General features: G+C 39.5%; 1 protein-coding gene and 2 long non-coding RNA genes across 17 annotated transcripts in view; 1 reads left to right on the plus strand and 2 right to left on the minus strand.

The window, feature by feature from the left end:
- The window catches only part of LOC307215942, a 576636-nt gene that overhangs the window by 534801 nt on the left and 17101 nt on the right, over nt 1–24734 (plus strand). For all 10 annotated transcript variants that reach the window (XR_013838751.1, XR_013838752.1, XR_013838753.1 and 7 more), the window contains one exon: nt 18598–18796. This is a non-coding gene — a long non-coding RNA (uncharacterized lncRNA). The remainder of the gene's footprint in view (nt 1–18597; nt 18797–24734) is intronic.
- CTNNA3 (catenin alpha 3) overlaps nt 1–24734 on the minus strand; it is a 566819-nt gene that overhangs the window by 12855 nt on the left and 529230 nt on the right. For 4 of the 6 annotated variants that reach the window (XM_079975614.1, XM_079975615.1, XM_079975612.1 and 1 more), the window contains 2 exons: nt 7969–8074; nt 1257–1391 (listed from right to left, as the gene is read on the minus strand). In XM_079975614.1, the coding sequence (XP_079831740.1) occupies nt 1257–1391; nt 7969–8074 (241 nt within the window). Of the gene's footprint in view, nt 1–1255; nt 1392–5313; nt 5423–6083; nt 6177–7968; nt 8075–24734 lie in introns of those variants that run through there. The other 2 variants (XR_013838691.1, XR_013838692.1) reach the window with 2 other exon arrangements.
- LOC307215990 lies at nt 12211–18650 on the minus strand. The gene is made up of 3 exons (XR_013838851.1): nt 18539–18650; nt 16235–16293; nt 12211–12290 (listed from the first exon to the last, which is right to left on the minus strand). It is a non-coding gene; the product is annotated as an uncharacterized lncRNA (long non-coding RNA).

Below are 24734 nucleotides of genomic sequence, written 5' to 3' on the forward strand. Positions count from 1 at the left end.
GGTAAAGGACCCCTGGACAGTTAAGTCCAGCCAAAGGTGGCTATGGGGTGAGGCACTGATCTCGCTTTTCAGGCCGAGGGAGTCGGCGTTCGTCCACAGCCTTCCGGCTTATGTGGCCAATATGACTAAACCACTTCTGGTGCAACAGGACACCTTGATGCTTCCATTTATTTTCCTGCTGCAGTGGTACCTATTTATCTACTTACACTAGTGTGCTTTCAAACTGCTAGGTTGGCAGAAGCTGGGATAGAGCAATGGGCGCTCACCTCGTCACACAGATTCAAACCGCTGACCTTCTGACCGGCAAGCCCAAGAGGCCCAGTAGTTTAGACCACAGCACCACCCAGGCCCCCTAATTTTATACTTCATTTTGTGTATACTCAAGCTATTAACAGTAGTAGAAGAGTGGTCAGTTGTTCACTACGGTAGCTCAGCAATTGGTTCTATGAATGTTGATTCTGCCACTTTACCAACAGGTTTGTTTTCTCCTATGCATTTCCCACTAAACATATTCACAGAGTGTTTATTGTTATAAGAATGAAGGGAACCACTGGAGGAAAGTATCATTTTTGTATTCTCAGTCACTGGGACAATTCATCTTTCTCACATATTTCCTGGAGTGCATTGATATTCCTCATAATGAAAAGGATGGCAAGGTATGATGGCAAGAAATGAGTAAAGAATTATAATGCCACATTTAAGTAAACAGGATGGGATCGTGTACAGAAGGAATATTTAACTAAAATTGAATCTAAACATGCTGGGTTTTTTTTAATACCAATCCTACACTTGTGCAGTGGCATGTTTGCCCATAACTTTGGCATAACCACCATATAGTATCAGCCTTTTTCTTGATTTTGCTCTAGTACAGCAACAAATGCATCCCACTTTCTCCCATTATGTTTTCTATGTGAGTAATGCGAAGTCTACCTGCTATTTTAAGTAATTATTTGGTAATGCAGCATGTCTTGAAATTGGTGCACTACACTAATAATGCTGCTATCAAATGTATCTCTCCCCACCCCACCCCCCGATCTAGCCTGAAAGATCTTCATGCTGAGGCAACAAATACAATGTACATTAGAATATTCACATGTATCTATGTATGTATTCCTTCCAAATGTGGGCTAAACTGCCGCACCCACAAGAGACTAAAATGTTCGTCTCATGGATCTGACATTTTGTCTGATTATAGTGCAGGTTGTAACCAGAAGATAATGGTATAATGAAATGACCTCAGGACAATTTGCACTTACTGCCGACATGATGAGTTCTCCGCCTAAATTCTGTATTTCAGCTTTAACTTGACTGCAGATTTTGAGCTGGTGGGAATACAGTTTGATCTGTTCTAGATAAGCCAGTAAGTCCTGCTTACATGATGGGTCTTGACACTAAAAAAAGAAGGAAAAAATATTTCATTTTGCTAGCAATTTTTATTTTTTGGAATACAGGTGAATCCAGTCCAAGAGACCGCATACATATAGTAGTATTTTTTTAAAAAAGGTTTTACTTGAAAAGCAGGCATCCATGCTACAAACTCCCGACATTTTAAACAATGGTTCTCGAAATATACACTACCTATAAGGTGCATGCTACAAAAAAACTTTTTTTTTTCTTAACTCAAATGAATCACATTCTCAAATCCTTGACCCTGACATGACTGGATTTTTTCATGTCCGGTTCAAGAGCACACATTGAACATCATGCCCTAGTCTAATCTTGCTCTTTTGTATCATCATTTGATTATGCCATGTTCCTTTTGCAAGAAAATAATTATGATAACATTTTATTCTATTATATTGGTGGTAGAACCAATGTGGTTATATAAACATATTCAGGTTACTGAATATGTTTTCTAAATATTTTTAATATTCAAAAATCAAATTTTTGAAATTTGATGTACTCAAATTTGTATATAATACTCAATTTTTACTTTTTTGGATTTTTTTTCTTGCTAGGTCTTATTTCCTTACATGTCAGCATATAATGTTCTAATTTTCATAACTTCAAATTCAAATATCCCAAAGTTAAAACATGCCTGCCCTCTCGAAAAAATCTTTATTATTTTAATTTTTAAGATGAACAACTTGGTTTCATTAATTTTTTCTATTACAGCTATGGATTGTAGGAAAGTTGTACAAAATGGCTACCCAGTAGCCATTCCCTCCCTCCCCCACGTCCAAAAATGTAAAATTTTCATTACAAGGAATAAAAAAACCATAAATTTCATTCTTTATCGAGAAAGAGCATGTCTTTGCAATAATTTTCAACATCAAAAACTTTGGGTTGCATCATGCCCACACGCTGTAAATTCAGCTTTTCGAAACCTAGTTTTTTTCACCCAAAAAACTAGGCTACAAGTGCATTTATTTTAAAAAATTTAGGCATTTATAAAATCTTTTGAGTGCTGGTGTATTTTTTTCTGAAATCCTCATCATTTTATTGAGCTCTGTGTAAAATTTCAGAGATCTGATCCTTGGTTATGGAGGGAAAAAATAAAATGTACACAAGGGTATCTTGTGCTGAGGGTCTCGAGGGACAGACAATGCAGATTTGACAAAACATTGAAGTGCTATAAAATTAAAACCGTTTGAGATAGAGGGGGGGAATTAAGGGGGTTTCTTTCAACCATAAGGGAAGGGTGTACAGCAAATTTCATCAACATCCAATACGGAGGGTGTCATGACCTCGTTGAAATGACCCAATAATGAAATGAGTAGCAGCACTAGAAGGTAGCACTTGATACATTGGATACTCATCTTCACAGCCCTGTAGATGTCCTGCTGCATCCTTCCTTTCTTTATACCTTCCAAGCACTTCTAAATGTAACACTCAGGTGTACTTGACAAATGCAAGGAGATGGCAGTTGCTGCTCCCTAAAATGTCCTCCTCCCCTAGTTGATGTCAGGACCAATTGGAGATGGAACAAGGCAACAGAGAATCTGGAGGTGTAAAGGGCTAAGGTAAAGTCGCTCCCGCTGACATTTAGCATTAGTCCAAACTTCTCTGCGTCCATGCATCCATTACTAAAATTAATACTGACATAGCTGACCTTCCTCAGTCTATGCAGTAATGAATATTTTTATGTGGACATTCTCAGGCGCACCTGTTGATAATATTTACTGTGCAAAAAAATACATGGGAGTGGCTGTTTTAAATAACTAGACTGCATTGCTCAATAATATTTTCAGCGCAGTGTGATGAATGAAGACAGGCATTCCAATCCAGCATTTGGCATGTGTTGCTTTAAGATAAGCATATGGAATTGCACAGAGGAAACATGCGAGCTTGTATAAACTTCCATATTAATCTGGGCTACTGGGAATGGAGTTTGTAACTGGCTGGATGGCGTGTGTGTGTGTGTTGCATGGAGTGTGTGAAATTTGAATTTCTGCACTATTTCTGCCTTCCTGTATACTGGCAATGCATGTTTGGAACACTTTTATTTATTTAATTTCTGAACCACTTCTAGTTGAGATACCTGCTTTGCAGGGGGTTGGACCAGAAGACCCTCAGGGTTCCTTCCAGCTCTACAATTGTCCACAGTGATTCTAAGCATCCTGAAGTTAAGCTTTTACAATACAACAAAGCGTGTTTAACAACACATGAACAACAGTCTGTTTTGATATCACGCAGAATGGACCTTCTCATAAGATGGTATCTGCAGATTGCCCTCTTTTGTACAACATAGTGATTGGTTGGATAGGTAGCTAATAGATATGCTTTTTCTACAACATGGAGCGATATAATAGTGTCACACTGTCTCTCCCCAACCCCCTCTCTCAGTTCTATGTATTGCTATTTAAAAGTAAGCCCCACTGTGTTCAGCTGGACTTACTTCAAAGTAAATCCATAACATAGCCTGTGTGTGTGTTTATATATATATAATGGTTTATATATTCTGATCCCCTTCAAAAGCAAAGGGAATGCTCTAAGCAGTATAATGCAGATTAAAATCACTGTTGTGTGTCATATGACCATTAGACACCACCAGTTGTCGTGTTAGCTATTGTATGGTTACCATGATATTTCCCGTAGGAACGAGAATTCCTTTCATTCTAATGAGTGTCTGTCATCCAAATGATAACAGAATTAGCCATTTCATTTCTCACAGTAAAAAGTAATGATCAAGTGGAGCTGAAATGGGCAGATTCACTGAAAACAATGGTAGAATATTCATTGATTTCAATGGGTAAAACCATTTTGCAGAATAGCTGGGGAGGGGGTTAGTTAATATAATTCCATAATTCAAAATGCTGTAAACTGTCTCAAGTATGCATTATTTGGGTTTTGCTTTACTTCCATCTCATCACTTTCCAAGGACATAAAATTACTTTGCTGCTGTACTGATTCTAGTAATGGCTAGTGCTACAGATCATGGCCATAATCCAGTACGGATCAAAGTACACTTAAGCCTATTAAAAATGAAATGTGCTGGATTGCCGCCCCTGATACCGCTTTCAGTGGCTTCTCATCAAATGGTGCATACGTTGAAATTGTATTTAAGCTATTCGAAATAACACCCACGACTGTGCTTATTGTAATTATACAACTGTGATTTTTGTCTCAGTTATTTTATCATCAGCTAGTACCCTTTAATGGTAGTTTGGTGATACGCAACAAAATGGAATATAAATGAAGAAATAAATATCTTAATTACAGTTTGCTTTAAGTCTTTGGCTCCCACAGCACTGTGATGGTAGCATAAAGTGTATTGTTATGGCTGCTGAGTTACTGTCCTTTGTTAAATTGATTACTTGCCCATAGTCAAAGATGATATTTTGGTGTTTCCTCCTGAATGGGGCAATTTACTTGCAGTCTGGAGTCTGGGATCAGACTGGGGACTATAAGGCAGTTGGCAGTTCTAAATTTGGGTACCTGAGCCTGAAGTCCCCCTTCAGTTTTGCAGGTAGCTTGTTGCCAGTGCAAACAAAACTATCCTTTAATAGTGGGGAATAATATTTCTGCAATTTAAACAAATGAGCTCTTAGCAGATTTATTTTTAGAGTTTATGAGTAAGGGTTGCTGACATATTTTAAACCTGCAATGAAAATGGGTTGTAACCTGAATGAATGTGGCCACTTGTATTGCACTGTGTCCTATTTCTTTAACCAAAAATAAGAAGTAATGTTGTTTTTCCTGTAGATTTTCAAAATGGCCCCTGCTAAAGTGAATAATCTATACAATGTAGTTAATGTTAAGCCACAACACATATTTTTTCCCCAGAGGCAAAAATCCCAAAGCCTAATTCAAATGGTTTCACAGTTCTCTATTTTGATAATATGAGATTGTATGCAGCTTGAGTAAAAGTCATTCATTTGAAACTGCTCTACTTTATGAACTGGAAAAGGTCAAAGAGATGCAACAATGAGTCTTCATTACACAGTGATTGCTTATTTCAGCTGCTCTCTCGCTTTAGAAGCTACATGGGGAAAAGAAAAGAAGGGTTTGTTTTTCTAACTTGCATGTAATATGGGATACTGAAAACTCTCTCTTACATTATGGCCAAGGTGCTGATAGAGTCATGCTCTGTGAGGTATTGTGAGTAATAAACTGATGCATTCTAATGAACGGACATTATTAGTTGTGACAAGAAGACCTGTAATGACTCTGTTATTCCCAGTTTAGGGAACCAGAGCGGGGAGAAACTATGAGAAAGGTATGTTCCATCCTGAGAACAATCAGACAATCCAGGCCCCAATGGCTGGGGCTGTGTGCACATATCCAGGTGAGATAATTGCAGTAGTTCCTATCAGCTATTAAGAGACAAAGGGAGATCTAAGTCTATCTCCTTGCACCCTCATCTGAATAGGCAATTTATGCTACTTTCAGTTTTCTCAAAGGCTACATGCACCAGCTGTAACAGCTGCACCAGGGGGCAAACTGCACATGCAGTACCCATTTGCACACATTTGCTGGACTAGGGCAGATTTTGCACAAGGTGAGGACAGGAAAATGCTTGGGAAACAGTACATCAGAAAACTATGGACCAAACTAAGCATGTCCCCGCTTGCCTGTAAAGCATGGGGATGCTGCTTTGCGTATATCAAAATAAGCTTGTGGAAGAGAGGAAGGATACCTACTTCCTTCCCTGGGTTGGCTGCTTTAAGCTGTTCTCCCTTAGCCTGGTTAACTTTCAGTATCAACAGAGGCGGCGGCTTTTTTCATGTCCTGAGCTTTATATAAATGGAGAAGTGCATGTTCGTTAAACACACAAGGTACACTGGGGCACCTGGCTTTACTTCTCTACAATATTTGAATTAGGAGAGGCCTTGTAACCCCTGGACTTGATGGTGGGCTAGAGCAGTGTTTCCCAACCTTTGGTCTCTAGCTGTTTTTGGACTACACTTCCCATCATCCCTAACCACTGGTCTTGCTCGCTAAGTATGATGGGAGTTGTAGTCCAAAAACAGCTGGAGACCCAAGGTTGGGAAACACTGGGCTAGAGGAGGACCACTAAACTGACTCTGAATCCTGGCAAGATGGAGGCACTGTGGGTGCATGGATTCCACGTATGGATATTTGGTTAACTGGCTGCTTTGGAGGGAGTTGTACTCCTCAAAGAGCAGGTACATAGTATGGAGGTGCCCATGATCCATCTTTGTTGCTAGAGGCCTAGGTAACCTCAGTAGCTGTGAGTGCTGGTAAGAAAATTAAAGCCATTGGGATAGCCTGGCCGCAGACATCCATGTGCTTGTAACCTAAAGGCTGGATTACTGAATTGTGGGGCTGCCCTTAATGTTGGTCCAGAAGGTGCAAACTGCAATTGCTTGACTTCTTGTTTCAGCAAGGTACTGCCAAGTCATTACACCACTGTTGACAGAATTGCATTGGTTCCTAATTAGCTTCCAGACTAGGCCCAGGGGGCTGGTTTTGGTGTATAAAGCCTTAAACAACTTGGGATCAGAATACCTGAAAGATTGGTTCACCCCTTATATACCCAGTTGTGGCACCTACTATTTGGAATTCCCTCCCCTTCGATATTAGACAGGTGCCATCTGTCATCATTTTGGAGCCTACTCTTTCTATTTCAACAAGCCTTTAAATTGAGAGATTTCCCAGTCTGCATCTGCATTGGAATGGTTTTTAAGAAGTTTTTATTGTTTTGTGGCCTGTATTTTGCCTTCATGAGCTCTTTCGGTAGGAAGGATGGTATATAAATATGCTAAATAGCATTAAAGAAATACTATACTATACTGTGGTATCTCGGTTTTCAAACGTCTCCGTTGACGAATGTTTTAGAACTTGAACACTGTAAACCTGGAAGCAAATGCTTCGGTTTTTGAACATGTCTCAGAAGTTGGACTGGAAACGCGGCTTCTGCTGAGTGCAAGACCTTCAAGTCTAGCTTGTCGACTATTGAGTTTTGGTTTTCAAATGTTTCGGAACTCGAAAAGTCTTCCGGAACTGATTGCGTTCAAAAACTGAGGTACTGCTACTGAGTGAACTGGTGGCAGCACAATCGTAAAGTTTAGTTTATACTAAACCAGTATCCTTGATATGTAGCCTTTTGTTTTTAGACTAGCTAGACTGCATCTGAAAAGTGAACGAATTCTTATTCCTGATATAAGAGAAAATAAATTAATGTATCATTTCTTCTTCCATTTTAATTTAACTGCACATCAATTCCAGTGTACAGCTTATAATAATTCAATTGAAAAAGTAGGGTGATAGGTAACATCTTAATGAAACAAGGGAAAATTTTATGAAAGGAGTGACAGGGTTTTAAAGTCATTTGACCAAGACAGTTCATTGGCAAATATTGATGTGGCTTATGTACTCCTGGTATAATAGTTTACTATGCCACAGTTTGCCAGCTGTGATAATTCTTAGGTGTTCTTCTGACACAGAAACTAGACTTTAGATGAAGGGAGCCACAAATACAAAGAATATGAAGGTATGAAGCATGGTAACAGTTGTATTCATCAACTACTGTGTTAACTATTGTGTTCAAATTATTATACATACCTGATTAGAAATTAGTCTTGCAAGCATATCCATTCTTGATCCTGACTCTGAGATCATTTTTGCTGCATTAATAACATCTGATGTATTCTTCAGTGGGCCTCTACCCCTTAAAAAAGAAAAGCAATAAATATAATGAATTAAGTATGTATTGCGATTAGTGATGTTAAGTTCTTGAGAATAATCTTTTGGACAATATTCTTGAGAATATTCTTGATTAATGAGAATATTAGAGAATTTTCATTTAAAATAGGAGAATACTTATTTTAATGCATTGAAAATGATATAATTTTAATGCATTGAAAATTAGTTAATATACATGTTTATTCATGGGTAAACGTGTTCAGATGGCAACCAAAAGCTGTACAGATACTTTTATTCAATGGGGCAATGCAGTGAATTCACATTCTTTGATTTTTTGCACCAAACTTGAAATTGAAAATTCAGTGTGAATGACGTATATTTACCATCAGCTTTGAATTCGAATTATGCTGTGTATGTATTAAATGTAGCTGTTAAAGTAAAAGGAATATTAAAAAACCCTCAGGTCCGCTACATGAGTACATTCTTTAATAAGAATATATACACAGTACAGTATTTTCAGTACAACACTAATAAAATTGATATAAAGTGGGGGGAATCTAGAAAACTTTCTTACTGGTCAGCAGGTCAGCACTGTTGACATATAGGGAAACTTATTGTTTAGTAAAGGAAACAGTGAAAATACATAAGCACAAACCTATTTGTCACTTGCAAGTATCAAATTAAAAAGTAAAACATGTTTTATAGTTAAAGTTAGACCATTCTAGGGTGATGGCACCAGTAATTGTCATGTTAAGGTTTGGTATAAGGAAACTCAGTAGTTTAATCATATTTTATTCTTCTATTAGAACATGTACATGTTATAGGACAAGTCAAAGAATACTATTGGCGTGTTAAAGTTTGATAAAAGTAAATTCAGTAATAGGCTATCTTGTGCTTCTAATAGCTCTAACACTTAATAACTGTTTCGGTGACTAAAACACAGCTTGATAAACAAAACTATATGCATACATATAAAAAAGAAGCCATTAACATTAAATATATTATCATTATATGATAATATATTTCCGTATGTCAATCTCTGGTAAATGGCACCTTATACCATTGAATGGCACTGTAAAAACCAGTTACTGGCACTAAATAAAAATATAGAAACGTCAACTGTTTAACTCAAGGCCACTTCACATGCTGTTACACATAATTGCCTAGGCCTAGGGACTTTTAAGTGTATAAAGCATTAAAGCTACTGTAAAAAAAAAACCACACTATATGGCCAAGGATATAGAATTGCTAAGAATAAGGTCACACCAAAATGGGGGGGGAGGCTATTACATATTGTTGAAATACATACAAATTCAAATGTTCATAAAATTAAATGAATAGCATTTTTAAAACTTTTTTTTTAAAAAAGTTTTCTGTAACTCACATTTCAGAACTGCCAATGGTGAATGACACAATGTCCAGTAATGTAACTGGATCAAAAAATCATTATTCATTACTTAAACTGGCAATATCACACATTGACTTCTTATTTACTAGATTTTTTTAATGTGGATTGTAAAACTGGTTCTTACATTAGAATTTACAGTTTGTGGAGAATATTCTCCGGAGAATTTTCTAGCAGAGAATATTCACATTCTCCAGAATATTCTCACCTCACATCACTAATTGCGGTACTGGAGTTAACTAGAGAACAGTTGTTTGAGAATTAAAGGCAAACCTTCTTCCTGGCTTTGAGAATTAAAGGCAAACCTTCTTCCTGGCTTTTTTTTAAAAAAAATCCTTTACTGAAGCTGTGTCTAGTCTGTTTGATTGTTTTCTTGAATTGATAGCCATCCAGTCCTTTCCAATCAAAGGCAGTTGTTTTACTTTAAAATATCTCAAGCCGCTTCCAGAAGTCACACTGGCACAATTCCTACCTTAGCATATATACTACCAATACCATCAAAGCTCCTTCCTGTGAGGATTAAAACTGCCATCTGGGGCAGTAATAGTGTGACAAGAGCTGCCCTGTCTTCCTGGCCTGCACGTTGTCACCTTCTCTTCGCCTGGATCTGATCTGGAGGAAAGAGTGCTTTGCGGGAGATGTGTGTGCTCTGGGCCACTCTTATCATGAATGGCGCTGTGGTTTAAACCACTGAGTCTCTTGGGTTTGCTGATCAGAAGGTCGGCAGTTCGAATCCCCGCGACGGGGTGAGCTCCCGTTGCTCTGTCTCAGCTCCTGCCAAGCTAGCAGTTTGAAAGAAAACCAGTGCAAATACATAAATAGGTACGGCTGCGACAGGAAGATAAACAGCGTTTCTGTGCGCTCTGGTTTCTGTCACAGTGTTCCGTTGCGCCAGAAGTGGTTTAGTCATGCTGACCACATGACTTGGAAAGGGACAGTGTAACAAGCCCACCAGCTAGGCTGCCAGAGCAAGGGCACCCCCTTGCCAGCTACTGCAGGCAACCCTTGCCACTCAGCCTCCTGTTGATGGCAGCTGCCAGGCCTCACTTTGGCAACGTCTCATAAGATTCAGGGCAGCATCAGGGCAGCATCTGCAGTAAGTGATAGCTGCTTGTGCGGTGGTCGTGGGTCCTGACTTTTCTCAGGTGGCAAAATGGCTTGGTCTGATCCTCAGTAAAGTTGTGGAGAATCTATAAATGGCATCTCAGGGAGCATAGGAAGTTTTGGTAACTGAGTGCAAGAAATTATCAATAAGTAAGTGATTACAGTGGTACCTCGGGTTAAGAACTTAATTCGTTCTGGAGGTCCGTTCTTAAGTTAAAACTGTTCTTAACCTGAAGCACCACTTTAGCTAATGGGGCCTCGTGCTGCTGCCGCACAATTTCTGTTCTCATCCTGAAGCAAAGTTCTTAACCCGAGGTACTATTTCTGGTTTAGTGGAATCTGTAACCTGAAGCGTCTGTAACCTGAGGTACCACTGTATGTGACATTTTCCCAGTCCCGTGTCATGCCACATTTACCTCAGTATGTGACTATTAGTGCCACTCATCTACACTTAAATTGGTCAAATCTAGAAATGAAGGAACAGTACATCTTAAACACAAGAAGAACCATTCTGCAAATTCGACACTTTCAATTATTCTAATAAATGAATGCTCCCGGAGACAGATTCACAGTGAATTATAAATTATCCAGTAGAATCTGGTTTTAGCCATTCAACTCTTTGATTGAGGGGAAAGAGATCATACCTTTCTAATTATGTTCTGCTCAAAAGCAAACAATGCAGCTTACATTTCATGCAGGCAAGTATTGTAATGATTCCCTGGACGTCACCAGGAATAAAGTTTAGAAAGTATAGCCTGATAATTTCATTTTCTAGGGGACCCAATAGAATAGCTCCTGGCTTGTCCCTATTGCCCCTAGGTCATCACTGTGGCATTATGTTAAATTTAGTTATATTTGAACTACAGTGGTACCTCGGTTACGTTACCTTTGGGTAACATAACTTTCAGGTTGCAAACGCGGCAAACCCAGAAGTGTATACTTCCAGGTTTCTGCGCAGAAGCGCACCGCACACATGCACAGAAGCAGTGCCTCTTGTTGCGGACTTTTCAGGTTGCGCATTGACCCCCAGAACGAATTAAGTTCGTATCCAGAGGGTCCACTGTGTACTTTGCTCTTTCCTTCCTAGTACAGCAGCATCAACAGTTTCTGAGAGTGCAGGTTTGTCCTCATCCTCTGCTACCTACTTCCCTGATCCCATCAGCATCATGGCCCTAGAGACCCACAACCTATCTGTTATTCAGGGGTGGCTGCCCCATTTTGTCAACTTAGGCTAAATGGGAATTGCCACCTCTTGGCCCTGCCCAAGCATGCCTCCCTTCTGCCACCACCACACCCTAGCTCTTGCCAAAGTCAGCAGGAGCCAAAGAGTGCTCCCCCAAGTGTTGCCTGCATTGCAGTGTGCCGAGTGGCAAACAGCATAGATGAATGTCCTGGCTCTTGCTGAACTCAGTGCTCCGCCTGGGGGTAGGGAAGATGAGTGGCAACACTGCACACTGGAATGCCTCCTTGGTGGTGGCACGGATGAAGCACCACCTCTTGCACTTCCACCACCTGAGGCTGGCACTTCACCTGCATCATAGGTGGGCAGGCTCTGCTGTCATTTTTACAAAGACAGCTTAGGAACAAGCTGAGAGCCTCACCTAGTGCTTCTGCTTGCTCATTTTTCATCCTCAAGTGAAGTAGACCAAGGACTGCACTGGGCCTTTGTTTGATTTTCATCCAAGACTGATTTTCCTAATTCTTAGTCACAGTGTGATAGATTTGAATGCCACTAAGAGAGAAGAAGGAATAAAAAGGAACAGTACATTTCCTACTAAGTAACATATTGCCCTCAGAATATTCTGGTTTGTATTACACATAGATTTGCATTATCTTGGGTGCTTGTTTTTTTAAAGGTCATGCAAATTGTCATATTGTGAATACAACTTCAGAACTCCTAAAAATATTTTTTTTTAAAGAAAAGAAAAAGATGCGGCAACTTTTAACTAATATATATTTGCATAAAATGCTACAGAGAAGCTTTAAAAAACTGTTAGATGTATTCAATTTAAATCAAGGTCATTGAAGAAAAATTGTATTGTATTTCAGCATGTGTTGTAAGGCATGCTGAAATAGAATCTGAAAGGAATTTGAAAACTTTTAGCAAACAAGAATTATTTTTTCTAACTGCAAAAGGTTTCATCAGTTGATCTCCCCCCCCCCCACCAGCTAGTTGTAGGGAAATAATACTTTTGCTAGGGGTAAATTCTTTTAATCTGAAATAGCTGATGGACCTAGAAACACACTTTCTTTCAAAACTGCTGCTTTCTCTCTCGCTTCTTCCACCTTGCTATTTTTGGCAAAGACAATGCAGGTGGCCTACTTTACAGAGGACATTCCTCTGTTCAAGTGGCTGTTTGGTCCGAGTCCAGTTTAGAGTTAAAGAACCATACGAAAGAAGAGCAGCAGGATCTAAAAGTAGCCCATGTGCAGGTGGCATGCCTGGATGAGCAGGCACATGGGTTATCTCTTCCTCACTATGGTGAGATTCCTGTATTTCAATTTAAATTAAATTATTTCTAATTTTGCATCTGTACATATATATCAGCACTTGTAATTTTTGCAAATTTTTGTGCCTTTTTTAATGAAGAATGTTTTCTTTTTTATAATCCATGAGTGGCCATTCTAAGGATGAACTTTAAACACAAATGGGCCATATTTAAGCAATATCATTCTGCTGTTGCCAATTGCTCTGAAGCATTAAGATTACATACGAAGTTTCTACCTAGAAACAGACCATTGTGACTCAACCATTTCACAAATGCAATTAATTTGGGGAGTGGGAAAGACAAGGGGAGAGACTCTGGCAGGTGCAAATGAACAGGTGGGAAAGGGGGGAAGGATATAGGCAAACTATTGAGGGGTTAGATTTCTGCTTCACTCCAAAATATGGTCCATCCTCTGTTTTTCTCTTACTTGTGGATACAATAAATGCCAAAGAGACACTGGAAAGGCTTCTATAGGAAAGTGTGGGAGTAATAAAGGCATGTTCTGTTCAGAAAAGGTGTGAATTTAATTTTATTCGTTTAAAGTCAGTAGCATTCAAGTTTGTGAAAATTCTGTGAACACAATGGGCAAAATCTGGCAGAAGTTAAGTAACGACTAAGCCTTAGGGGTGGAATCAAATGGGTGTTGCTCTGCTAATGGAAGGGTAGCTATCCATCAATGGACCGGACAAGGAAGCAATTTTTGGTTATCCCTTCTCCCTCCTGCAGCCCCCCAATTTGATCTGGAGGATTGGGAGACCTTTAGGGGCAGGGGAGAGAAAAAATTGTCCCTCCCAGTTCCAGTTCTTTCTGTGGGGAGACACCCATTTGATCCCAACCATTCAAATCATGACTAGATTGTGCCTGATGTGCAGTTGGCAATTGTAGCTACTTATGTCTAGATAGAGATCTGTTCACTCTAGACTATGTAACTACAGGAGTGGGAAAGGATTAGAAATAACCTTTGCAGAAGGATGTAACTCTCACTGACATTAAACCCTTTAAATATAACACTTTGCTAGTTGAATATGTTCTGTCATTTAAAGCAATTTTTCCTACTGGGATCATCTGCTATCAGTGCTTCTTTCTTTCAGATACAGACGTTGAGATATTTCATGTTGGTTTCAAGCGCAATGTCTCTTATCTTTGTTAGATCTCACTGTGACTCCCTCAGGATTCAACAAGGCTTGCAAAATAAATAACTAAACATACCTGCACTTCTCCTTCTTCCTCTGTAAATAACTCTGTCAGCTATTCTCAACTTTTCTGTTTTGAAATAGTGCTTGTATTTTGTCATTGAAAAGACAAATGCCTGGTGAGCATTTGTTTTCATGACGAAGATAGCAGACTCCTATACCCTGGCCACTAAATGGGCCTTGGGGCAGAGTCTGGCAGGCTTAGAAGCAGACACACAAAAAGTATTTGATGGGCATTTCAGACCTCCATTTTGGTTAAATGTCAGTTTTACTGGATGGACTAAATGTATGTGGCAAGATGGAACAATGCTTTTTACTCAGCAATTGATATGGACGGTGAAGGGTTAGGACTGGACCCGGCAGTTGTACCTGAAAAGGGTGGGGTTTGAGCTGAATCCTGGAAAGAACTTGTTTATTAAACAAATGCACGGCACTTGCAATTTTCAAGAAAGATTAATGTCACTTCTGGATCCTAGAGAGAGGAAAACTTTTGTTGGGGGGGACAAGAAAAATGGGGGGGCTGACTCCTCCCATTTTTGTATTTTTAACTTGTATTTTTAACTATTGGCGCCTACTGGAAATTGTCCAAAGGATGATTCAAGGACAACAAAACTTCCACATCCTTCCATCTCATATGAAGTTATGTCTGCTCTGTGTTGGGTTAACTAAAACTCATGACAACAGTTAAACATAAAATTATCTTTTCTAGCGTAATAGGGTAATAGCGTAATAGGGTGCCTCTGATTTATGCTTCCTTGCTAGTGTGTGAATAGCTTGATCTCTCTCCCCCATTTGAATCTTCCATTTTGAGGAACAGGTATACAAATGTTTTCTGATACTTCTCTTGATCTGGAAAGATGTACCAAATTTCAAAGGGGAAGTGAGATTTTGTAAACCCCAAAATTCCGAGGCATGGATTAAAATGGCACGTTTCCCATGTGGCTTATTTCCCATCTTTAAAGGAATGGAAAAGTGGGGAAATAAGGTGCTGCAGGGGCAAAAACCAAGTGAGGGGAGCCTATTATTCCCCATGGGGGGCCTTCATGGGAGAAGTGCTTTTCCCATCCCCACCCTTGTTTTTGTTTTTCCCTTCTCCAAATGTTGCCCCTTTTTTGTGCAGTGGATCACCAATATCAGGGACCACAGGGGCAAAATCTAAGGAAGAGGGAGCCCATTCACAGGTTTTATCAGGCTACATCAGAACACATATAAAAATGGCTGTTGTGTTATAAGAGTCTGCATATGATCCTCTGTTAAATTCATATGTTCATTTTTCTATGTCAACATGCTGAAGGTACACTCTGTTTGCAGCTCACACTTACTTACCTTAAAGCAAATCCTACTGATTTCAATTGAATTTATTTCCAAATAAGTGAGTTTAGTAATGCACACCAACAGCGATTACAATTTGAACTATACTAAAATTATTTTAAGATCAGACATAGGAGGGAAATTAGTTCTTCATCTCAAGCACAAGGTAGCAAAATGAAACAGAAGATCAGTTTATATTAATCTGATTCCCTGGAGTGTCTAATATGCCTTTTGAAAACTGCAAAAACAAATATTTTTGCATCGATAATAATAAAAAGTGATTAGAAACAAAGGAATGCTTTTCTCCTAATTTTTTTAACATGAATGAGAATGAAAGAGAGCAATTCATGGCCTGCACAACATTTACAAACTCCTACTGTGAGACGGGCAATCTCTGTCAGGTAGGAAGGAACCCTTCTAGAGAGATGTAGCATTTTTGAAAGAGAGCATTTATTCTGAAAGAATGAAGTGAAGTTATCTGGATTAAATAAATTATACACCTAAATGTAATTGAGTTTTTTATCATCATGTTGCTTCTAATCTTGTTACTCAAATGACTTCAGCAATTGCAAGAAAATGTTATTAGTGTGCCCTTTTGCTCTTAAATCTTTTTGGTCAACACTATTAAACTGTATTTATGACTAAGACAGTTTGTAACATTGGATAATATAGATGTTACTGACCAGCTAACTTGCCACAGGATTCCCCCCACAGTATTTCACAGATGGCAATAGGGACCCTCCTGGAGGGATGTAAGGAGGGCATGATTTCCATTCTGCCATGGAATCATCTATTCTGCTACTTTTCAGCTTCCATTAAAAACATTAATGGATCTCACTATCAGCTATGGCTGAAACTTATGTGATTAATTACATAAATAAATGCAATACATTTCAACAGGGAACACAGTGTAGAAAATAACACAATTATTTGTGCAATTTTTGCACACTAAAGAATCATGATAGCGAAGACTGCTTGTATTGGCTTCCGTGATTTCCATTCCTCATCATGGACAAACATTTCAACTGTGAGAATCTCCAATCTCATTCCCTTTTCTTATGGAATTTGCTACCATCCCTACTCACCTGTGAATGGTGAGAGATTTTTCAGAGTTAAGATAGCAAGTGTCACAATAATAATAATATAGTGCACAAATATATTGCAGATGGCTTCTGGAAACCAAAGGCAATCCACAGACTACAGTATAAATACATGCATGTATGTGTATAATGTTACTCAGTTAAACATTCAATTTGGTGAATTTAACAATTTAAATAACATGTCATCATAATGCTGGGAATTTCCCTGGGAAGAGGAATTGAGGGTATTTGGTGTTTCTAACAACTCTCAGCACCCTTAACAAACTACAGTTCCCAGGAGTCTTTGGAGGAAGACATGGCTGTTTAAAGTGCTGTAAACTTTTGTGCAGATGGAGGAGCCTTTATGAAAAAGGTGCCATCCCACCTTTTATTTAACCTGTTGGGTTGCTGTTGTTGTTGTTTAAGCCTTAGGATAGCTGGCTGTACTTCACTTCCCATAGCTAAGTGTATAGAATTCAAAAATTAAAATTAATTGTTCCTGTGAGAAGGAGGAACAGAACTGTTCCTGTGAGGAAAGCCCTTCCCTCCCTCTTGTCTGAAAATACTGAGCTCAACTTAGCTGCCTCAGAAGCCTGTAGGCAAGGGCAGTTTCAGTTTCATTAGGCATGCAAAAATGCCAAGGAGCGCTCTCTGCTCCACTTTGCTCAACTTCATTTGAGATATTGTGTTAACAAAAGCAAAATAGAAAGCAAACAAAATTAAGTTTTAATATTGTATCATAGCTGTCTGCCCTGAGGCTGAGATTCAAAGCTACATAGCAATTTAAAGCCAGAGGGGGCTGGGTAGAAGGAGAAGCGCACCGATTGGCCCCATGCTGGCCAAGTGACATTGCAAATCCATCAGGCAAGAGTGTGACTCACACAGAGATGCCAGGCCACATTGAGGATGCCACAACTCAGCCAATACGCAGTCAGGAGAACTCGGGTGCGGTGGGAAAACAATTACTAAACGGGGCTGTTGCTCTGAGCTCATGTCTGCTGCTATTTCTAGGTTGTTTCCTCCAGGGTTTGCTTCCCAAATCATAACCCTCATTTTCTAGATCTTGTCTCTTTATTTTACTCCTCCCTCACTTTTACCTGGTTACGCTTTTATTTTGATCACATTTACTTCTGCTCTGCAGCTGCTAGTAAACTCCCCGTCTCAGTCTGTTTGTGAATAATTCTACCCCATATTCTTCCAAATCCTTTCCCCTTTCCAAGCTGCTGGGGTTAGCTTTATTCTGTTGGGGTTCCCCTAGCTTCCCTATGAGTTGGAGTAAGTGGCACACTGCTAAAAGGGGGAGCACTAGTGCACTTTCCGACATAACTTCTCTTTCTACTCCCACGTCCTGCTCCTCAGTGTGTGCTGCCTCCCTCACTAACCATCTTCCTTATTTATTTCTCTTGCTCTCTTACCCTGTTCCCAACCCTAACCCTGCGGAAAGCCATCTAATTAGACTTGAGTTTGATTTTGACCTGTTTTTAGGAGGTAATTTAATTATTTTTTTATTTTATACCAATGTTATATACATTGGTACCTTGGGTTACACTCGCTTCAGGTTACATATGCTTCAGGTTACAGACTCCGCTAACCCAGAAATAATACCTTGGGTTAAGAACTTTGCTTCAGGATGAGAACAGAAATCGTGCTCCGGCAGTGAGGCGGTAGCGGGAGGCCCCATTAGCTAAAGTGGTGCTTCAGGTTAAGAACAGTTTCAGGTTAAGAACGGACCTCCAGAACGAATTAAGTACTTAACCCGAGGTACCACTGTACCTGATGTTAGCCGCCCTGAGCCAGACTTCGGCCGGGGAGGGCAGGATATAAATAAAAGATTATTTATTATTATTATTATTATTATTATTATTATTATTATTATTTAGTATTCATGAAGGATAAGGCTATCAATACCTATGCTCTACCTCCACTATCGGAGGCAGTATGCACTCAGCTTTGACTTCTTCCCACAGGCATTTGGCTGGTCACTGAGAACATTTGCTCTTGTGTTGATGATGCCTGCTTGAAGGGGAGGAACTGGCCATAGTGACCTCATGCTGATGTCGCCCACCTGAATGGGAGAGAAACTGGCTAGCATGCCCCTTGCCCCATCCATCGGAAGGAGAGAGAGAAAAGACTGCTCTTCATGCCCACGTGTTGCCAGCCAGAAAGGTACCTTTGTGCCCTGGACCATACTTTACTATCCCAGCCTCACAAATGCAAGTATAATTTATATTGTTTTTATTATTATTATATTCCACCATCCCTCCAAGGAGCTCAATGCAGCACATGTGATCTTTCCCCTCTCATTTTGTTTCCTCACAACAACCCTGTGAGGTAGGTTAACCTGAGGCAGTGGCTGGCCCAAATCCTGGCAGTGACCTGCATGGCTGAGTGGGGATTTGAACCCTGGTTTCTCAGGTTTCAGAGCTTTAAATGTATGGCGTGGCTTTAACTAAAGTGTTGTGGTTGCTCATTTTAGTTGTGAAGCTCTTCATAGCTTCCTGGCCTTGCCACATTTCTCCTGCCCTTAAAGTTAAGCCTTCTAGCTCTCTGCAGCCTCCCAGCACCACATTTTCTGGAATGCTCATGGGAGCAAGAGTGCATCGTAAAAGCTTTATCCAGCCCTCATTAATTGCCAAATTAAGCTGGGGGGGGGGGGGAAGAGTACCAGCTCTACTGAAAAATACAGAAAGCGATTATTATCTTCAATTGTGATACTGCAGGGGGTGTGAATATTGTAAGTGGGTTGCTGAGTTCTGAACTTAATCTTTTTGGCTTTTAAGATCATTTTGTGGCTTTTCAACATAAAACCCAGTATCAAAACTGTTTGTGCAATTTGCAAGAGACTTGGATATATGCTGCTACATTTATTTATTTAGAATTAGATTTAATCCTTTGCATGCAAGTAAATTCTCTCTCAGCTGTCAAACTCAGCTCTAATAATAAGTTGGCTAAAGGAATGACAAGCCCAATCTGTTCAGCAAGAATTACAAAATTCTTTTCTGTGGTCTCTAGTCAGCCACAGAAAAATAAGATTATGTGAATCAGCTTCTAGTGTCATAGAGGCACAAACAAACCCTGACATGGTATGTTGATGTGTTTTGCAAATAATGCTAAAATAACATCAGCAGTGAAATAATGTCAGTAAAGATAGATACCTATGAAGAATAATTTTGCTAGAATAGAGCAAGAACACCCTATGATCAAGTAAGTCATCTACTCCTGTACTGAAAGAATATCCAACAGGTGACTTTCTACCTTCTTTTTAATAGCTAAGAGCACAAGTCAGCCCAGCTCTTTGAAGTCCCACATATTTTAATGAGATAATTTAAATTCTACTCTTTAAACACTCGGATTGAAATCTGGGGGCCTTAATGGTGCACAGCTTTGGGCTGGATCATAACTTACACTAGTTTCAATACTGCACACTCTACCTACCTACCTACCTACCTACCTATCTATCTATCTATCTATCTATCTAATTATAAGAAACAACTATCATTATATACAACCAATGTATACAGCCAACAGGAACACTAGTTTTCCTCTTTCATTTTGCTTTATGTGGGGGGGGGGGGAGTGCAGGTTTTGCAAGCTACTGCGTCCCTTTAATCAGCAGCTACCCTCTGGTGCCCATCATTGTTTCTGCCAATAATGCACCCTTGGAAGAACACTAATTCCAAGATTGCACTGTGATTACTGCCATTGGTGCTGATAGCACCTGCTGAACTGTCAGTTTTATACTTTGAAACAGGGATGGGGAACATGTGGCCCTCGTGATGTTGTGATCCCACATCATCTAGAGGGCCATGGGTTCCCAGGCCATATTATCAAACTAGAGTTTTTTAGGAAAGGAAAAGTCACAGTTGGTCCTGGTAAGCTCTCATGGCTGAAAGCACCTGAGGTTGGGGTTTTGTTTTGTTTTTTACCTACGTACCAAATTGGCCAGATTTTCATCCTCCCACTTAACTACACCAATATCTAATGAAAAGACAATCTAAACCAGGACAAATAATCAATACATGGGGGGTAAAGGGGAGCAAGAAAAGCATTAGAAAAATAAATTTTGCTGTTCCTAAGGCAGCTGATTTCATTTATAAGTAAAATATATTAAGAATTTTAGTTATTTAACAGATTAACCCACCTTTCCACCACTTAGATTTTCAAGATGGCTAACAAACAGTTCCTTTCAGTCTCAGGGGGGATAGCCTTCCACATCTACACCTTGTCCTCTAGAAACTCCCTCCCCTTACCTCTGATGCCATGAGAGTGAACCAACACCTTTGCTCTTGCTCTCCAATTATGAGCTCTCCACCCTAGTTCAAGGACACAACAGATAAAATAGGAGGAGATCAGGACAGCTCCCATCAAACAGCTTTTTCCTTTTTCTCAGGCAGCTGCCACAATAGCAATGAGAATCTTAATCGGTTATAGTATTCCAGTCCCCCAAATACTTTTATTATGAGCTTGCATCTGAAGGCAGCCCTGTATCAAAAAAATTTCAATGTCTGATCTTTCACAATTTTTTAATGTGCTGTAAGCTGCCCAGAGTAGCTGGGGAAACCCAGCCAGATGGGTGGGGAATAAATAACAAAAATTATTATTATTATTCAGTCCTTTCCTCTAATCTTAAGTTCTCAAACTTCTTATGTTCTCCTGGTAATGTGAGGTTGGACAAGGACTTCAGAAATTGCCTATTTGCACAGATAGCTAGTTCTAAGAAGTGCCACCCGCAAGGTTTAAGTGAATCTTAAGCATCCCAGAGAGCTCACACCACCTTCACACTCCTAAATTTAGATATTTAATCCCTGGTGTTCATTACATTGGTTCAATCCAGTAAAGTGGCAGTAAGATGTTAACTGCATGTGATGTGACTTGAGCCATACATGGAACTCACTTAAAAGATTTTTTGAGTAAGCCCCATTGAACTCAGTTGGACTTGTTTCTGGGTAGATAGGTTTGTTGTTAAAACAATATAGACTTACAGCAAACCTGAGTTATCCTTGTTTACTAAACAACTTACTCATTTTGGGTAAGTTGACAAAATAAGCTAAACTCATTTCCAGGGGTTTGGATACCACCTACAGCATATAGGCATAAATCTGTTCTGAAAGAGCAAGTTCAGTTTAGAACTGAGCTCAAAGACTTGGAAGATTCAGGAAAAGATTATGCAACTCAGATGATTTTTGCAACCCAAACAAAAAAGCACAATTTGGATGAGTGTCAGAATTATGTTTAAGCCCCCCTGCAAGAACAAGTTCCAAAACTTCCTAAAATACTTCCCTCGTTCATAAATCCACAGTTAGCAACTGAAATGGAACGAAATAAAAACATAAATTGCAGGATAGGTAATGTAATTAACCGCACAGTGAAGGAGTCGCGTGAATTTGCATTTGATATGTTCTTGGAACATCTGTTATGCAATAGTGACAGGTGTTTATTAATATGGATGTCTAATCACATTTCTAGGTCGCTAATGCCTCAGTAACTCATCTTTCAAATATGTATATCTTTCATTATACATTACAATCACTTATCAAAATATTTTACATTTATCTTTTGCACATGACTACTTCTGACCTATCAGGAAAATGTGTTTCTTTTGAAGGTTAATGCACTGTTTTAATTTAATCATTTGATATGACAAAATTTAATAATATAGATCCCAGCGGCTAGAGGGGTTTCCTATGCTCAGTGATTTATATTCTTTTCTGCATTGTGGTGTAGTAGTTAGAATTGTAGGCTAGAAGCTGGGATACCGGGTTTCAAATCTTCACTTGACCATGAAGCTCATTGTGTGGGTGACCTTGGATCACCCACCTAATCTATGTCATAAGGAGGCAGAGAACCATGTACGTTACCTTGAACTCCTTGGAAGAAAGGTGGGGTATAAATGAAATTATCATCACAAGCAGCCCCAGAAACTTTAGATAGCACCATGTAGGGGGTAGTGTCAATTGACAAATAAATTTGCATAACAACTGACAATTGTGCACATTCATATGAAGAATGTGTACAAACTTAAAGTATCATAAGACAATTTACTCAATGCTCAGCCAAGATGAATAAACCCCAACTAATGCAAATTTATCTGAAATGTTTTGTATGTTGCCTGTGTAATATGCATAGCCTCCACATCAATTTTAGACTTTTCCCAGGCAGTATGCAAATCCCTAGGCAGAGAAAATGCACAGAATCCCCTGTGCTGTGCTGTTAGTTTAAGCACATTCTCCATGTCTTTGTGTCAATGTGCACCATTACCAGTACACATTCTCTGTTGAATTTGTACATGCGACAAATACTTGTGTGGAGAATTGCTCGCACAGCTGAGGCACACCCATGTGCACACACACCACTGAACCCTATGAACATATAGCAATATCATACTACACAGAGGCATAGTGCAGGCATAAGGTGTTTCCAAAAGATGGGTTTTTTAAAAACTTTACTACTTGTGACCCATCAAGTTTAGGCATTATTGTGGGATTCTAGGTGCTTGATAAATTCCACCCCTGCCCCCATTCTCTGCCTTGTTGGGCAAACAGCAAAGGCTTACTGATTCTCTGGCAGGCAACAATCTGGTGGGCTGTGTTTAGCTTGGTGCATGACAACAAGTTGTGCAGGCAGGCTCGCTTTAGAATATAAATAATAGACAATGCTATTTGGTATGCAAAAAAAATCAATTTAAAATAAATGTACTGTATCTGAAACAAAATATGCCAGAATTCATTTAGTGGAACTACATACAGATGGGCTCCCTGTCCTTAATAAATTATCAGGGCACAGATCCAAAGAAGTGATTTGCGCGGACAGCCTGTGCCTTGTATCATGCTGCAGTTCCCATAGCCAAAGAGGTTGGCTGCTTTTTAAAATTAACCAACTGCTTATCTCTCCAGCTGTGGAAACCACTCTTTGTGGCTCCGTAAGTTTTAATTCAAAATCCTCATTCTCTTTAGCTTTACTCCTCAGTTACATTCTGGAACTTTATGGCAAACCCCACTGAAAAAGTAGCAAGTTCACCCTTGCTATGCTCTTTAGAACCTTGGAAGGAAGGTCATCTTGATATCTCTGTGTGGGACAGAGTGCTGGTTATTTCTACCTCTTATTCTGATGCCCTATCAAACAACTCTGACCCCATGCACTGGCACTAGGAATCCTGCTGCAGTATGACACAATGGAGCCAGCGCACTGCAAACGGCATTTGATGCTCCTCTTTGGGAATTCAAATATATTTTCAATCATCCAGACCTTTTCAGGGAAAGGCAGACACTAAGAGTGAATATACACACCAATGTCATCGTATTTCAATTGTCTCCTTCAATTCACGTGTGCTTTTAAATTTTAAATCAGTATTTAAAAAAATAATAATAAAATAAATGTTAGAATTTAGATTTAAATTCTTTTAATTGTGAAAAGAAATTTAGAAGTCATGAGGTGGTGGAAGACTTTGTCCAACAGGTTATACGATAATAGGGTCAACTCCCAACTATAAATCGCTGCATCTATTTCTGTTTTTAGCTGCTGCTAAACATTGTGCAAAAATGTGCAATACCCATTAGCCAATGGCCAGGAATGATGGGAGTTGTAGTTCAGCAAACATCTGGAAGGCCAAAAGTTTTCCGCTGGTGCATGAGGGGATTCCAAGAATGACAGAAGTAACACCCCCCCCCCAAAAAAAACCCCACCCACAATCTGGTAAAAAAACCCATAAACCCTGCCCCAACTAAGCCAGCCCCCTGAGGCCCAAGCATGCTCAGTGACTATGGCATTCTGACTGACTGGTGTGGTGGAAAATGGAAGGAAAAAGTGGGGTGGAACTGAGGATGGAATCCTGCACAGCAGCACTCCACACTCCAACGTTTTGTTGCAGGTCAGTAGTTCAAAAGGTTAAGATATACAGAAGGTATATTTCTTAAGTCAGGTAGTACTACTACTGTTAAACTGATACACATTAAATCTAGCAGACACGGGGATCTGGAGCAATGTAGAGAACACAGTTTTTTGTATTAGGGATAGTTGGAGGAGGGGAAAAATTGCCCAACAGTTCCTGTCCACTCATTATTTCTACTTCTATTTGCACATGAAAATGTTTTATTCCCACTAGGAT

Source organism: Podarcis cretensis (genome assembly GCF_951804945.1).
Source record: "Podarcis cretensis genome assembly, chromosome: 5".
Taxonomy (NCBI): Eukaryota; Metazoa; Chordata; class Lepidosauria; order Squamata; family Lacertidae; genus Podarcis; species Podarcis cretensis.